Raw genomic sequence first — 17,881 nt, forward strand, 5'->3', positions numbered from 1 at the left:
TTGACAGAGGAGAAATACACCATTATTGCTCTAATCGCTGTGTTGTTTCAATTCAGTGTGGACGTTGAAATTATTTATCGACTGTTTGCACACAAGGATGTCTCCTTGATTTTACTTTAAACTTTATTTAATTATACGATAAACCTTCATTTTCCTTCCTTCGTCTTCTCAGGAGTGAAGGACAACAGTATAGACAGTCTGGTGTTTGACACGCTCATCCCAAAACCCATCATCCAGCGGTACCTCAACCTGCTGATGGAGCACCGTCGCATCATCCTCTCAGGACCCAGCGGCACCGGCAAGTCCTTCCTGGCTGTCAAGCTGGCCGAGTACATCATATCCCAAATGGGGCAGGAGGTGACGGAGCACAACGTGGCCAGCTTCAACGTGGACCAGAACTCCAGCAAGGTAGAAAGAACACACACAAGTCATATGTTGTGGTGGTGGTGTGTGTGTGTGTGTGTGTGTGTGTGTGTGTGTGTGTTCACATTGGTCTCTGAGCCTTCTCTACCGTAACTGAACCAGAGCTGAAGAAGCCTCTCTGCTGTTAAAATGAGTCCAGAGGAAGCAGTCATTGTCAAAAAATTATTTTCTACAAATCTGTCTATTTAAATGACTAGAGTTTAAGATAAAAATAATAGATATAATAGTGGAGACTGAAACTGTGACCAACACTTCAAAACTGCCTCACATGCCTCCTCCCTCCAGGATTTGCGTCAGTACCTGTCCAACCTGGCAGAGCAGTGCAACTCTGAGGAGACGGACATGGAGCTCCCCACTGTGGTCGTCCTGGACAACCTCCACCACATCGGCTCCCTCAGTGACATATTCAACGGTTTCCTCAACTGCAAGTACCATAAATGGTGAGGCAGAACTCTCCCTGGCTTTCTTTATTTAGGCAGAGCTGTGGTGCAATGGTGCGGGTGTAATAATATAATTAAAGTTCCATTTTGTAATATTTAGGAGGGTTTATTGGCAGGAATTGAATATATTAACTATACGTTTTTTTTGCACGTGTATAAATGTTGGATTGCAGTGTCACCAATAGATGTCACTAATTCTAACATACTTTGATGAGTGGTTCACAGCAGACAGGGATTCACAGAGAAGCCACCCTGGTGTCTGAACTGTAATGCAGCAGCTCTTTAGTGTCTGACTAATAACTAATTGCGTGTTTTGTTTGTTCCTCGTCTCCTATAGTCCGTATGTTATTGGGACCATGAATCAAGGAGTTTCCTCGTCTCCTAACCTCGAGTTACACCACAACTTCAGGTTTGTGACACCTTAACCAAAGCTTTGTCCCACACTGAAATATCTTTATTTGAGTTCAGATCATTGTGGTATTAGTGGTTAATTTTTTGTGGGGGGGGGGTTAAAATACTGATTGTGTTGTTGTACATATTGTGTAGGTCTGTGTGATGTGTACAAATGACACCGGTTGGGTTTACTCGATTTGATTAAATCTCGCCTCTCACACAGTGTGTTTGATTTCAATTTCCGAGCAGCATGTTAGTTCTCAGATTGTCAACTAAAGGCCATTTTCCACAGGGAGTGATATAATTACATCTCTCAGATAATTAGACTTTTTAATTAAAGGGAATATGGTGCCGAGTTATTTGTGGTTGCTATGTTTGACGAGCTGATGATTTTGCAAACGTGAAGTCATTAGGCAAAAAAACTTAAATACATAATAAATCAAACTAAAAAAAAAACATCCAAAATGAGTCTCCCACTTTGTTTCCTCACTGATGATCCCTTCTGTCACAGGTGGGTGCTGTGCACCAACCACACTGAGCCAATCAAAGGATTCCTGGGCCGTTTCCTGCGCAGGAAGCTGGTGGAGACTGAGATCAAGAAAAACATGCGCAGCAATGACTTGATAAAGATTATCGACTGGATCCCGAAGATCTGGCAGCATCTCAACGGCTTCCTGGAAGCACACAGTTCCTCCGATGTCACCATAGGTCAGTTCACGCATACGGACACACTGTGTGGCTCATATTTGATCTATTTATGCAGAATACAATCTTTAAATATTATGATCATAACTTCAGCTCCAATCATCAATGACTTTGGTCTTTCTATTTTCCATTCAACAAACACTCGTTGTGCCCGCAGGCCCCCGTCTCTTCCTGTCCTGTCCCATGGATGTAGAAGGCTCTCGTGTTTGGTTCACGGACCTGTGGAACTACTCTCTGGTGCCGTATCTGCTGGAAGCCGTGCGAGAAGGGCTCCAGGTATGTCAGAAATGAGCTTTCTGCTTAGTCTGCTGCAGAATCTGTAAGAAATATAGGATTTGAAATCCAAGACAAGCTGTGTTATAAAGCTGCTTTGTTTTCAACAAATGCACAGTTCTTTCTTCAGAGACTTCATTTCAAAAATATCAATAAGAAAAATTACTTTTTCTCATGTAACAAAGGCTTCAAAGGTGGGACATGGAAGTGTGTCCCTGTTTTATTGGTCATATTAATTAACATTTTATTGACCTAAGATGCAAAAACTGAAATAATGTGTCCATATATGACTCCCTATATAACATTAGCAAACACCTTTATGTGTAATTACTACAGCTGCGGCTAACGATTATTTTCATAATCGATTATCGACAGTCGATTGTTTTCTCGATTAATCGAGTCATCGTTTGGTCCATGAAATGTCAGAAAATGTTGAAAAATGTCGTCCGTGTTTGTCAGACCTGGAAACGATGATGTTCTCGAATGTCTTGTTTTTGTCCTCATACCAAAGTGATCTGGTTTTAAGGATTTCTTTGCAAAGAAATCAGAAAATGTTACCATTTAAGAAGCTGAAACACAGAGAAATCTTCAAGCTTCAAACCGCTTCATCGATGATCAAAATAGTTGGCGATTAATAATCGAGTAATTCTTCATTCCTCTTTCCCCCCGTCCTTTGACCACTTTGCAGCTGTACGGCAAAAGAGCAGCATGGGAGGATCCGTCCAAGTGGGTGAACGACACGTATCCGTGGAACGCCGCCTCTCTGCAGCAGGACGGCCAGTCACTGCTGCAGCTGAGGCCGGAGGACGTGGGATACGACAGCTACAACTCCTCCAAGGAGGGAGCCTCGTCCAAGCAAGTGTCTCAGAGTGACACTGAGGGAGACCCACTGGTGAGGAGGACACACGACACACACACACACACACACACACACACACACACACTTATCTGTGTCATTAAAGAGCCTGTTAAGGAGAGTTAAGTTCACAGAGAGATGACAAAAATAATGTGGAATAGCAATTAAATTAGAAAGTGCGGAACATGAGGTGTTATGACGACAAATGTCTACCTTCAATAGAGCAAATGTGTACATAGTGCAAATCCATGGTTACTCATTTATTGCTGGTTTCCATAGAAACATCTCACAAGTGTTGCATTGGCTTTTGCAAAACTAGAAGCACAGAACACACACACACACACTTTGTAGGATCCACTATTGAGGGGAGGGGAGAGAGAGGAGAAGGCAAATGGGTGGAAAGAGAGAATTAATTTCCATTTGCAGGGTTATTAGAGCCTAAGAGGACTTAAAGGCTAGTCATCCAAAAACAATTGCCTTGATTTAGCAAGTGGACTTGTGTGTGTGTGTGTGTGTGTGTACGATGAGCACAGGTGTTGCCAAGACTGGTTTTCGGAACACTTGAAGCCATGCACCAGATGCATTATTGAGACAATGAGCTCTTTTCCAGGGCTGAGAGGTTTCTGCAGTTTTATTGTGGCGCTTCACTGTGAGCTCTGTAAAGTGCTTTCATCCCAAAAAACAACATTTTAAAAAAGTTAATGATGATGTTCATTTGACTTGGTGGTTGATTTTGTTTTTACAGACAACATGACTGCAGATGGTGAAGACAAAACAGAATACGAAAGCTGAACCACTGGCTACAGCCACTCGTCAGCTAAAATATTTCTCCAAAAAACTACAAGACACACACTCTTAAAATCCATAGAGAGCTGTATTTCTGTTCAACCTCTGGTGCAAACACATTATGAAATGTCCAAGTGAGCGAGAAAATATTCAGTTCTACTAATTAGCCAGTTTATTGCACTTTAGTTGTGTGTGTTTGTCACTAATGGATCAGGACACATTCTGCCACCAAAGCTCTTTCTGTCTTCCCATGATCCCCCGCCGCTCCCCTGCTTCCCCGCTGTCATCAGACTATGTCTTTTTGTTTTTACTGAGCGTCACCGAGCAGCAGAAATGACATACTCTGCATGTGACTTCGCTTAGTTTTTACTAATTCCAATCAGTGTTTGTGTTTAGTGTCTGACATGTTGTAGTTTCCCCCACTCACAGTCTGTTATCACATTGTTTGCTGTGCTGTGTTTGCAGATGAATATGCTGCTACGGCTGCAGGAGGCAGCGAACTACTCCAGCACACAGAGCTGCGACAGTGACAGCACCAGTCACCATGACGACCAGCTGGACTCCTCCCTTGAGTCGGCGCTATAAGAGCGAGCGCTGCGTTTGAGGACAAACGGATCCTTGGACTCCTTGAACCAGGGAACACATAAACCTCCATCACTATAAGACTTGACCTCTATAGACGTATGATATATGAAAAGTTTTATTATCCTAAATGGTATATCCACCATTTCAAAGTAAACTCCTATTTTTGACATAATGATGGTGCAATATTAAATCAAAAGTATATGTTTTAAAGAGCAGTTTCCAACTTGATTACAATGACAAACAATCATATGAGTTGGATCACTTCTATTTTGCCGGCGTGAAATATTTAAGTTAGCGAGTGAGTTTTATTGGATCTATAACATTTTAACAATACAACTTTTCATATATGTGTGTGGGCAGGATGTTCCTCTTCAGTTGACTTTCAAGACATAAACCACAGTCTGTGCTCAGCTAGGATGAGCCACACTTTCCTTTTGAGACGTCAATTTCCAGAGAGTTACAAACATGAGAGAGAGAGCGCGAAAGGTTGACATGATAAAACTGGATTTTCGTTTTTTAAAACCCAGTTATATCTTCAGATGTTTACAAGCGGGGGCGGGTGGTTATTGTGTTTCGGGGTTTTTTTTTAAACGTATTTCCTTGTTTACAGAGGTGCTTCTCACAAACACACACCCATATAAATGCACTTACACACCGGCAGCGGGAGTTTTCTTTTAATCCGTGGCTTTAACCAGTTCAAGCCTGCATTTGACCAACAGTGCAGCCTGCCAAAGTGTCCTTGAGCAAGGCATGGTATCTCCACCACCTCTGAGGTACGTGACGTCCAATCTGAGAAAGGCAGGGAGGAGGACAACACTGCGGCTTGGTTTTAGGGGAGGTGATGCCCTCTGGTGGCTTCACTTGAGGCTCGTAGCTCTAACGCTGAATGTTGATCCTTCACATACAAATTGGAGTCGTTACAGATTCATCAAATTGATTCTGAGTTTCAGTAATGTCAGTTTAGATTTGTCGTTTGAGCTCAGCTGACAGTTACTTTCTTTTTAGAATCAGGTTCAGGGCTACAGGACACTTTCTATCTAGTTGTTTACCTCTGTGTCACTGACATTGTCATTACCTTTTTTAAACATTCACTTGGGCCAGTCAGTGGTGGCACAGCCTCTACACCTGGACACACACACACACACACACACACACACACACACGCTCAGTCATGACTTGAGCCTCACGGTGCTTCTCTCCTGCCCTGAACCTCATCATCAGTGTCAGGCACTGCCATGTCGCTCCTCTCTGCCCTGCATGCCAACAAGCACAATGACAGCTCATTGTCCGTGTCATCGGCCACATCGTTACTGTGAAGCAAAATATGGACAAGTGCCAATGTTTCCCTTTGATTTACTGCCAAATGTACACACACACACACACACACACATAACCAAACACTTCCCACCACAATGCAAAGCTGCCCATTTGTGGACTTAGATTTAGTTCTTTTTTCCGCTTTATTTACATCTGAAGCATGTTGTTACAGCGCACAACAGCATCAGCTGATCATTTGCTAAGCTCCTCCCCTAATCAGTGACTGTCCGCTCATGTCCGTCAAGCTTTGGATTTCTCCTCCTGAGCTCTTACGTTCAGATACTCAGTGTTGAAAAAAAGAAAAAAAGGCTGGCGTTGATTGAAGCCTTTCCTAATCCAAAAAGACAAGAGTAAATAATGCAAGGACTAGATTTAGCAGCGTTAGTTGTGACCCATGAACACTCTCCAGATACAAACTGTAAGACTTTGTTGTTTTGATGTCTAATAAGCTTTAGAATATATAAATCCATTGGTGCAAATGGACTTTTCGAAGAACAAAAAGTGTTACGTAATGTATGCCGCTGTCAAAGTGCCAAAGACCAATTTTAGGAGACAGTTGTTATTATAACGAATGAGCTGGAAAATGTAAAGCTTGACTGGCATAGTGTACAGTGTATAAAGGGGGTGGGGCTTAGCAGATAGTCCTTTGAAAATAGTTTCATCTCGTTGTGATCTAAGTAGAAAATGGGGGAATTTCAGACAGTAACAGGACAACAGTAGGCTGGATAATTAACTGGTGTCACCTGACAGAGCTGTGACACTGTTTTATCACTTAAAAAAAAAAATATTGATTATTATAAAAACTGACAATATAAAATGGCTGCGTCTTGCTTGGAAATCTCTGGCACTCATGTGAGAGTCTGCAGTTCAGCGTCTGCAGTTCATCTGGGATCCATGAGGTACCAAAAAAATAACTATCATTAGTATTTTGAAATGCAAATTAAAGAGATCAGCTCAGTAACTCTATATGAGAACAGTGGTGCTGGTGCTTTCTCACTGCCTTAAATGTGCAAACGTTTGGGAGGCTGATGGATGATGATGATGATGATGATGATGAAGATGCTGCTTGTAGCTTGAAAAACAGCTTCTTGTTTGTGGTCGCTCTCTCACATCCCACCCTCCGCTTCTTCTTGTTCCCGACAGTTGAAGTATAAAAGAGTCATTGCTGTCATTTGAATTCAAAAACTGACCAATATTGTAAAAACATTTAAAAGGGACGGGGTATTTTTTTAGTTGTTGTTTTGCGCCCAGTTGAGCTGGGCTCACTTGAACAGACAGGAGCACAACCAAACTGTTTTGGGTTTTCTAGCCTGATGAGCATGTTTTAAAGCTTTTTAAAGGGGATGCATTGAGAAGAGACCTTTACCTTTATGTATGCGTATTGGACGGAAGCCATTTTAAATTTTGATTGTCCTCTCTTTGTTTAACGAGTGGGTTGGTTTTGCACACTTTGAGGTCGGGGGTGGGTTGTAAATACTTAAGTCTTGCACAGTGAATCAAAGATGCATTCTGCTCTGTTGATGTTACAATATGCTTATCCCGCTGAGTAAATTATTGTACTTTGAAAACAGAGGGGAGGGGAAAAAAGGAAGGCAAAAACTCAACACGCTGTCAGAAACAGGTATGTGTCTTGTAGTGATTGGATGTTTCGCCTATGCAGGAGGCCAACGGTGTAAAGTTAGTGAACTGTTTGTTGACTCACTGACATCACAGACTGAGAACAAAAAAAAAGAAAAGAAAAAAAGAGGCACTTTTCCAGTTTTCCCGCATCCTGCCATAATCTCTTCTGGATCCTCTCTGTCTATATGAATGCCTGTTGTTTCTTAAAAGCACTTCTCTGTGGACATTTTAACCCAAGCTTACCGCCACGTTGGGCTTGTTCGCTGTTTGAGGCACTGAAGCTGACCTGACACCGTACTGTATACACTTACCAACAACCAACCGGTGCTACTTGTCAGTCAAAGCCCACCAGAGACGAGTCACATTGTCACAACCTCAGGACAATCCAATCCTATACAATCCTACCTGTGTTTAGCTTCACGTGTCTCGACAGCCAGGCCTCTGATGGTTCGCACATTTCAGTACAATATATGTTGCCAACTTCACCGTCCTTGTGTCTGCAAGGGTGTGTGGTTGCATGCTAAGGGAGCAGTTACCATAGTAACAGGTGGCTCCTTAACTTGACTTACACCTATGTATCAAACCTGAGCTTAGCTATCCCACATTTAACCTCTCAGCTACTCTACACTCCTGTTGTAGGCCATTAGTTCAGAGCTTGGACGCCGTTAACAGTGTACACCGTCGTGCTAATGATTAACCGGTAACAATTTTTTCCCCACTTACACCTTTGCAGTTACATCTCAGTTGAAAACCATAGCATTTACTCTGGTTGGAGAGAAAGTTTTCTTCTTTTCTGGGTGAAACATTTGTCCTTAAATGTTTTATATTTTGTACATTTGTATGTAACATATCATGTAAATAGACAGAGACAGTGATTTAACTCATCTGGAGGATTTTGTAGTCTTTGTAAAGCCCTAATAAATGGTATTTGGTGTCACACAAGCAAACAACACGCTGAGTTTCTGTCTTTTGTGTCCATGTGAGATGAACCGGTGGGATCTGTATATCAGGGGTGGGGTGAGATCATCAGAGGTGGGTTGCCATAAACTGCCAAAGTAAAGAAAGAAGAGTGGTGAGTTATTGCATGGGTCAACATGTAATAGTTTCCCAGTGCTTTGAGATCGTCCCAAAACATGGCACTAGTATGTTCACACACAATGCGACAGTGGAGTGTAATCATCTCTTTTTATACACAAATGTCTCTTCATTTGATCCCAGACAAACTCGATGATGTTCACATCAGGGCTCTGTGTGGGGGCCATACCTTCACTTCCAGGTCTCCTTGATCTTTACACTGAGGAAAATTCTTAATTACAATGGCTGTGTGTTTGGAGTTGTTGTCTTGCTATGGCCACTGTGACCTGGCATGGACTGGCGCATTGTACATTTTTTGCAGAAATTAGAGCTTTATTCATAAAGATGGAAAATGTTGGTGTTCAAATATTCTGTCTCAAAACGATACTGGGAGATTTTAAAGAAGAAATGACTAAGCGAATAGGAAAAGTGTTACTTGAAATACAGGCTATAACAAACTGTAATGTAAACTCCGAACATTGGGGGGCAGCAATGCAGTGTCTCTTTTGCCGGAAACAACATCAAGAATGAGGTCACGTGTTTCCGGGGTGGCTCGCAGCTCAAACGGAAGCAAACATGGGACTCGGCGCAGCTCCTGAAAGAGAATCCGAGGAAGATGTTAAAATGTTTAAATCTAAATCCGCGGCGGTGTCTTTACCGAAACACTCTTACTGGTTTGACTTCTGGCTGTTCGTGCTCTTTGATATCGTGTTTTTCCTCGTCATGTATTTCATAGTTCCGTGAAAAGGTGAGTGGCACTAGTTAGCCGAGGGCGGTTACGGAAGTTTCAGGACGAACTTACTACTAGTCATTATTGACACAACGACACAATGAATATCATTTCTTCAACGCTGTTTTTTTAAATTTAACTTAAACTTCCCAAAGCCCGGAAGTTTGTCCCAATTCGCAACACATTCGTCGAAGCTTGTCTGTTTGTATTGTATGTATATATATATATATATATATATATATATATATATATATATATATATATATTATATAGTGTGTGTGTATATATATATATAGTATATGTAGTATCATAGTACTACATACAAGTAAAAAGATATCTACAATGTCAATACACTGCCTTACCTCATAACATTAACATTTTTAATTTAATCTGGATCCATACCTGGATCATCACCTAAACCAAACAATTTCTTTTTTGGTCTTAACCTACATTCTCAGAATTCTCCTTTATTTTTGAGTTTCTGCTCACAGACAGACAGATGAGACTGAAAACAAAAAATCTCCTTGCCACAGGTAATAAATTGGCATATAACAACTAAACAGAAGTCGAGGACCAGACTCGGTTAAATAATACAAGTTTAAGAACAGACCAAGCTCATAGGTTGAATAAAGTCACAAATCAGAGATCAAATTTGAATTTAAAGATCTGCCATGTTAAGATACATTTGTGAACGCAATGGATACATTTTTCATAAAATATAATTAAATTGATTTTTATCATGGAATAGCCTCAGAAAGCTTATTATCAACACTGGACTACTGTTTAAAAAACACATCTATACATATATTTATATTTATTTATATATATATATATGTGTATATATATATATATATATATATATATATATATAGGTTAATCTTAAATAATTAATTAATAACTGTCCATTGAACTCAGCAGTATATTTCATCCGTCTAACCTGATTTTCTTTGCTGTATTTAAGTTGAACAGCACATACAGGCCTGTAGTCACATACATCTTAACCAATAACAATTTTACCAATATTTTTTACTGGATGTATAAAGCTACAAGAGAAGTAGCACGTTTAACCTGAGTTGCAAAATAGTTTATTTTTAATCATTTTTGATAATTATTAATCTATAAAATATGAAACTCAGGAAACTGGGCTTGTCTACATAAACCAACAAATTCATACATACAGTATAAGGAAATGGCACCAGCATTTATTGTGCTTGTTTGCCTAGAAAAATTATAAAATGTGACTCATTTTTCTGTCAGTCAAACAATCTAATGGTCAGCTGATAAACTTCCTGTGATTGCGATTTTTCACTAACGCTGACCTTAAATTACCCTCATGAATGTACTAAACCTGTTCAGTTCAAACTGCTGTCATTCACTACTTCATAACTTTATTTTAATCAGTAACCTTTTTCTATATTTGGAACTGTCTGCCACTTGTTTTTAATCAGGCTTCATGGATTTTACCATTTTATTTTTGTCCCTCTTTTTAAAGTTGTCTCCTGGATTTTGGAGCCTGAGGACATGCTGGCCCCGCCCTTTAGTCTGGAATGCAAACCGAGCTTTGACTGAACTGAACGTTGCATTATCTGACATAACATCTCAAGCTTCCACGCCTTGGACCATGAAACCATGGCATCCTGCTTTCATATCAGAGATTTGAACCACAAAATGCCTTCCCCTTCTGACCCTGTGCCAGCTGCTGCTGCTGCTTCTTCCTGGACTGCATCATGTTGTTACCATGGGGAAGGAGGGGGGAAAATGAAATATTTATATATTGAAGAGTGGCAATTGCACCATGAAGACTTGTAAAAATGTATCTATAATATCACTAAAATGCTATTTTAAGTATTATCATTATAAATATGTCAGACCACAGCACCAACAATTAACTCCTGGAAAGAGAAGAGCCGTTTTGAAAAAAATAATACAAAGCATTGGATAAGTGATCACATTGTACTTGCTTTGTGAAAACATTAAAAAACAATGTAGTGACAGTTTGCACATACTGGAAATAAAGTGATTCTCTCTACCTGCTGAATGGTGACTATTCCATCTTAAGCACTTTAAGGCTTCACAGTTGCTCACAGTTCAGAACATACGTTCACCAACAGTACAGTGATCACTTTCTGCAATGAGTTTGTGTTTTCAACCAGGTGTGTCTTTCTCTTTAACTGAGCAGTAAATGAAAGGATTGATTCAGATACACTCAATACAATATAATTCAGTGATCACTGTGTTGACGCTCACACAGTAGCCACAAGCTAAATCCTGTAGACGGCTACTGAAATACATTTGCTTTATATAGCGATAATATAAAGAAAATATAAAGTATAGCTTTGCTTTTCGATTTTGATCAGGTAAAGAGTTATCTTTTTCATTTCGTTGCCTTCAGGTTTGCTCGGTATTTTGAAGACTTTTATTTTGAAAAGAGGTAGGCATGTTTCCGCTTCGGCAAGCGCTGCTGACAAATGACTTGTAACCATTAGTTTGGAGGAGACTCTCGTAAACGTGTTTGTGTGTGTTGTGTCAATGATGGACACGTCTGTCAGTTCGTATCAGCTGGAAAACACAGGTCTGTCGCTGCTAACCTTAACTAGCTTTCTCACGTTGTGTGGTTAGCATGTTTTCCCCCGCCAACACCAGTGATTGTAGCTAACGTATACCAATATAAACATTGAAACGTAAAGCCTGAACAACAGTCACTGTTTTTAAATATTGTGTTAAGTAAATAAAACACTTTATGTTGTTTTATCACTATCTTTGTCTTTGAACCAGTGTCTATGCTACAATGCTCATCGTTATGCCAAGTTGCGAACTTAAGCTAAATGAGTTATTGTTTATGTTTATGGCTCCTGGTGAGTGAGAGAAATTAATTGATGCAGAATATAATGTTGAACGGCTGTATGTGTGTGTAGAAAAAGAAACATGGAAGAGCTGAGTTTATAATCACTACAGTACAGGATTTTAAGTGCCGTTGTCGTTCTGTGAAAGTTGGTGGCTGCCTGCACCACTGCAACAACCCTGACTGATTCTCTTCATTATTTTAAATAACGTTGACAAAAGGAGATGGATAAGGTTTACTCGGTGAGCAGCAATGAAGTACCAGCTTAATATCAATGTTATGTTCTCGTTCATACCCTATATTGACTTAGAGAAATCACTCTAAAGTGTAGTTTTCAGTTTTCCACAGTGTCCCTTGGATTTCGATTAAATTACACAGTAACGCAGACATATGAGGTACTGTTATATGTTTTCCCCCAAGCAAAACTGACATTTTTAGCTGAATATATCCTTTTTCATCATTTCTTCCTCTGGCCATGGCCTGCATCCCCAGAACATGTCATCAAAAATCTTTCCTGTCATTTTGGAGTTCACAGACAAATGTGGCCTTGGTGGAGGATAAAAAAAAAGGGGGGAGAAATATGACCTGTCACTTCACAGAGGCTTGTCATGACCCTGTTCACCTCACGCCTGTGTTTGTACAGATGTGTTCCTGCCGTTGTCATCACTGAGGTTGCTTATCCCTCCTCTGAGGTTGCTGTCTGCAGCCATGTGGCAGGTGGCTCAGCGGAGAGACATTCTCGATTATGAAAAGCTGGACGAGTTTGTTTCGCTGGTAACAGCCACAGTTCCAGACCTGCTCAGTCCAAAGCAACGAGGCAAACTACTTCTCCGACTGCGAGCCAGAGTAAGAGTTGACCAACGGAGAGACTGCTGTGTGTCTAGTGTATATCTCCACTCTATAGGAGGGGACCCCTGATACCCCTGGGCTATTAAACCAAACTTGACCACTTAGCGGAAATGGGGCTTTAATTACTGGGCTTCAGATGAAAAAGTCCCGCTTATCTTTGTGTCTCTCTCCTCAGATTATTCTTGAGCTGTGCAGGGATGAGAAAACAGCCAACATGTTGTGTATACAGCCTTATTTGGAACGAATCCGCCCACCAGGATACACAGGGGTAAGTCACAAGTGCATAATGCAAACTATGACTGCACAAAATGATGTTTTTAACGAGTCTGATTGCACAGATTTGTTTGTTTTCTATGTGTTTATGTGTGAGGTGAGAGAGAGAAAACATGTTGGGGGGGAGCTGAGTGAATCAAAGCCCTTCTCCAGCTGCTGTAACATGGATGATTTGAACTATTAAAAGAAGGACATTTACTGTAAATGTTGTAGTGCACTGATGGCTATAAATCAATCAATATTTGGGCACTGAGAAATGTTAAAACACTGAAACTGCAGCAGGTCAGAGGACATCAGCTGTGGAGGTGCTCTTTACTGTGTCCTCAGGAGTCATTCATGCTAAAGATTTAGACCACAATTGCCTCAAACCACATCTGAATGTGGTTTTTGTGAGCAGATCTTAAGATGCAGTTTGGTGTGTTCAGACCTGTACTTAGGACTGTCCACTTGTGATCTGATCATTCATGACAGATTTTAATACCAAGTCTGGACAGGGTCTTAACATATGTACAGCACAGTCAAGGCTTGTCCCCTGTAACCATCAGCCAGATTAATATGCTTATGTTGTTTGGAGATGATTGAGTACCAGTCACTGTATACTCAGAGCGGAGATGCAGAGGTGGATGCTGAGGAGGCAATTTTCATGGAGCTCATCCTAACACTCGTCAAAGACCCAGCAGAGAGGGAGCACTTTTATCAGGCAAATCCCACACTGATTTTTTTTTTTGTGCACTTAATTGTTTTCTGTAATTATACTTTGTGTGCACAGCTGGATTTTAAAGTAACACTTTTTCCTTTGTTCTTCTCAGGAGGTTTTCCCTACAGACTATGGTTCCAACTATGATACAGACACGCAGCTGCTTGTGTGGGAGCTTCTTTCCAAAATGGAGAAACTCCTGCCAGTACCTGACCTCGGCCAGGTGGGAAATGACAGTACAACTGGTGCTATCATTATCGTAGTATAACTAACTCCTGAGGATTGCGTTTGACATGGATGACTGGTCACTGCCATTGTCCTTATATTCAAAATATTGAATATATACTACCTTAAACATCAAGCAGTCAGATAGTCAGGTTGTACTGGCAACAACATTAGTGATTATTTTGAGTTCTAAGCAATATGGTGGTGATCTTGTCATCATGTTATTGTAGCAATGCTATAATGACCATACAATATAATTATTTCTCAATCACTTTATTGGAACACATCCAGAAACATTTATGCAGTTTAAAAAATGGCTTCTACAGGATAAAGTGTCAATATTTAGTGTGACCTATCCTTACACTTAACTTAACTTGACTCGGATTCTCTTGGGTGGAACCTTAATTAATGTTAGTGGTAAAACATGTGTTTGCCCAACTATATCATGTTAACAAATAAAAAAAAGGTCTATTACACCAGGTTGATTCAAGATATGCTTGAGCATTATATACACATGTTGTATGAGTTCAACTTAACTCATTAACAGCTTGATAGTATATAAGACCAACTTTCAGTCACATCCTTCCAATCCAAATGCCAGTGATCACAGAATTACAGACAGCTGGTGGTACCCTGAGACCTTTGCACAGTACTGTAGATGTGAAACAAGTTTCATTGAGTCACATGTTCACTGTCTCATTATGGTTTTTATTGTCAAAATAGACTGTTTCATGGCTGACCTCTGCACCCTCTGTACTGAAGGACTGCCTGCAGGCACTTTCCAATCCTGATGACCTGAGGTCTTTACTGAAACACCATAAATGCCTGGAACACCTTGGCACTCAAGGTAAGAAAACCAGAGGCAGTGTGATCTGGGATCCAAAGTTTTTGCCAACTTTTAATCATTAAAACAAGTTCTCTGATTTTCCAGCTTCTTAAATTTGAAAATGTTCTAGTTTGTTTGCTCCAGATAACAAAAAAACTAAACAATCATTTTAATAATTTTAGTCTGGAGACAAAACAAGACATTTGTGAACATAATCATTTCAAGTTTGGGAAACGCGCATCAACATTTCTCACATTTTGTTGACTAAAGAGCTAATCAAGAAAATAATTGTTAGTTGCATTCCTAGTTGCAAGGTTTTATGCGGCAACACAGCGAACGTAAAACATTCTGCATATTCTCTGTTCTGTATAGGTACATCTGTGGAGATGTCCATGCAGGTCTTTGCCTGCTCCTATTGTCCATTCTTCCACATGCAGGAGTCATACCTGCTGCAGCACATTGAGCACAGTCACCCAGAGCACTTTGGCAAAGTCCAGGAGGCTGCAGAAACAACTGAGGCCCCAAAGAAGAGGTTCCAGTACCCTGAGTTCCCAAAGCCTTTCCCCATCCACGTTAGACCTGACCCCCACATGTGTCAGGAATGTGGCAAAACTTTCACCCGTGCCTCAGATGTGACTCGTCATCAGCGGACGCACACAGGTGAGCGGCCTTACACCTGCGAGGAGTGTAAGAAGGGCTTCAGGAACTCTTGGGATCTGACTCGACACCAGCGCATTCACACCGGAGAGCGGCCCTTCCTCTGTTCCCAGTGTGGCAAACGCTTCACACAGATGGGTCTGCTCAAACTGCACTTTGAACGAACCACGTGTGGCCAGACATGCGACCCTCCGCTAGACTTAACTACAGAGGTTGTAGTAGCAGATGAGACTTTAGAGAAAGATGATGGTCTGTACAAATGTCAGAAATGTGGGGAGAGCTTCAGTAGCATCCTGGAGCGGCTGAGGCACAGGCAGGGCCATGTGGCACGCAGACAATACAAATGCTCACTGTGTGAGAAGATCTACAGCAGAGCTTCAGATTTAAAGAGACACCAGATGAAGCACACAGGTGAGCGACCATTTGCCTGTGAGTGTGGCAAAAGCTTCACCCATGTATGGCTTCTAAATAAGCACCAGCAGATCCATAGCAGGGACCGTCCATACCCGTGCACAGAGTGTGGGAAGAGCTTCACACAGCTCCAGATACTCAACAGGCACCTGCTAACCCACAACGGCCAGCGGCCTTTCCAGTGCTCCTACTGTGAGAAGAGCTTCACTCAATTGGCCAGCCTCAAACGCCATGAGAGAACCCACACAGGTGAGAGGCCATACATCTGCAGCACCTGTGAGAAGACATTCCTCACACATGGAGAGCTGGGCCGACACCAGCGCAGCCACAGCAACTTCAGGCCATTCAGCTGCTCACAGTGCCCCAAGAGCTTTAAAACTAAGCGTGCTCAAAGTGAACACCTCAATACACACACAGGTGAGCGGCCCTTCGCATGCGCGCACTGTGGAAAGACGTTTGCCAAGTCCACCTCGCTCGTCCGGCATAACCTGACTCACACAGGAGAGCGACCCCACCAATGCCCTCACTGCGGAAAGTCTTTTCTCACTTCCGGTGAGCTCCTCCTCCACAAGCGTATCCACACAGGAGAAAGGCCTTATCCCTGCTCCTACTGTGAGAGGAGGTTCAGATGCTCCTCTGACCTCAACATGCACATCAGGACACATACTGGGGAGAAGCCACACAGCTGTCTTTTCTGTAAGAAAGCCTTCTCTACATCTACGAGGCTGAAGAGACACATGCGCACACACATAAACAAAGGCATAGCTGGGGAGTCATTTAATATTTGAGCTGCCAGAAGCATGATTCTTGTAATTTAAATTTAAATTGACAAGAGTGAAAACCGCCCTAATAAAGATTAAGTGCATTACCAGCACTCAAAAGGTCTGATTATAAAAACAGTAGCCTTGTGCCTGTAGATGCCTTTTCCTTTTGACCTCAGATTTAAAACAGTTACAATATTGAAGATTTAAAATGTAATAATTTGTGATGCCCTTTGTCCTTTTTTTTTACTTTTTTCTAAAATTATGTAATTGGACATCATTAACTTGTTTAAATAAACGGCTCCTGATCCAGCAGAGCTGATGTCCTGATCTTAGCACCACTTCAGTCCTTTTCAACATCACTTGGGTTCACTCATTGTGGTCTTCCAGAAACTTGAAGGCCAACCGTCCACTTCGTTATCTCTTCACACTGTGACTATTGTTAAGCATGTTATTCCTGTTTAGGTCAATACTTCGGTCATCTGGCCTTTTAGGACATCAGAACAAAGACTCCTGTATGTAAAGTGAACCTTGCTCAAGGTTCAGTCACAACTCTTCGAAGTCTCCTCCAAGGCAGTTCATCACCACAACTGTTAAAAACGGTTTCAGCTATTGCTTTATATTCTTTTCAGTCTCTAGAGAACCTTGTGTGCCTGGTGTTGAAAAGTTCTTACTTTATTGCTTACATCAATTCAAGCAGTGGCAAATATTTAGATGTTTCCTGTGACCCCTTTGATGTAGTCTTGACTACAGAACACGCTCCCCCCCCCCTTTTTTTAAACTTTAATTATCACACTGAGGATGATTTGTACTTTTAGCCAGGGGCAAAACTCATCAATAGGCAGATTACCGGGCTGTTGTGTTTCATGTCATGTCTTTAGTATAGTAATCCCAACATTTTAATTTTAATCCCAATCTCATTCGTATGAATTTGCGTTAATTATCATTTCTAACACAACGTATTTAACGATTTGGCGTTCAAAACAGAACATTGTATTGCGTGTGTAAACGTAAACAACCGACATTTAAAAAAAAAAAAGGATACAAAAGCTGTGTAGCTGTATTTATACAATTTGGAAAACGAGTACTAACTTGAGACGTTTGAGCCTAAAGAAATACATATCTATAAGAACCAATG

At 41.1% G+C, this 17,881-nt stretch overlaps 2 protein-coding genes across 19 annotated transcripts in view; both read left to right on the top strand.

Moving 5' to 3' along the window:
* The window catches only part of nav3 (neuron navigator 3), a 253,383-nt gene extending 245,033 nt beyond the window's left edge, over positions 1-8,350 (top strand). For all 16 annotated transcript variants that reach the window (XM_058626189.1, XM_058626188.1, XM_058626184.1 and 13 more), the window contains 7 exons: positions 173-408; positions 709-863; positions 1,201-1,272; positions 1,768-1,964; positions 2,119-2,237; positions 2,923-3,126; positions 4,342-8,350. In XM_058626189.1, coding sequence (XP_058482172.1) covers positions 173-408; positions 709-863; positions 1,201-1,272; positions 1,768-1,964; positions 2,119-2,237; positions 2,923-3,126; positions 4,342-4,461 — 1,103 coding nt within the window. In that variant the 3' untranslated portion in view covers positions 4,462-8,350. The remainder of the gene's footprint in view (positions 1-172; positions 409-708; positions 864-1,200; positions 1,273-1,767; positions 1,965-2,118; positions 2,238-2,922; positions 3,127-4,341) is intronic.
* A 671-nt stretch (positions 8,351-9,021) lies between these two features.
* LOC131457234 (zinc finger protein ZFP2-like) lies at positions 9,022-17,073 on the top strand. 3 transcript variants are annotated; one of them, XM_058626151.1, is made up of 8 exons: positions 9,022-9,220; positions 10,695-11,774; positions 12,688-12,890; positions 13,069-13,161; positions 13,771-13,866; positions 13,976-14,086; positions 14,812-14,935; positions 15,287-17,073. In XM_058626151.1, the coding sequence occupies exons 2-8, from the start codon at positions 11,732-11,734 to the stop codon at positions 16,768-16,770; spliced, it is 2,154 nt and encodes a 717-aa protein (XP_058482134.1). In that variant the 5' UTR covers positions 9,022-9,220; positions 10,695-11,731; the 3' UTR covers positions 16,771-17,073. The 3 variants fall into 3 exon arrangements, with proteins under 3 accessions (XP_058482134.1, XP_058482135.1, XP_058482136.1); XM_058626152.1 differs by having other exon boundaries at positions 14,851-14,935; XM_058626153.1 differs by lacking the exon at positions 12,688-12,890.
* Positions 17,074-17,881: the final 808 nt, after the last annotated feature.

The sequence above is a fragment of the Solea solea genome, chromosome 3 (assembly GCF_958295425.1).
Source record: "Solea solea chromosome 3, fSolSol10.1, whole genome shotgun sequence".
In the NCBI taxonomy this organism is placed as follows: domain Eukaryota; kingdom Metazoa; phylum Chordata; class Actinopteri; order Pleuronectiformes; family Soleidae; genus Solea; species Solea solea.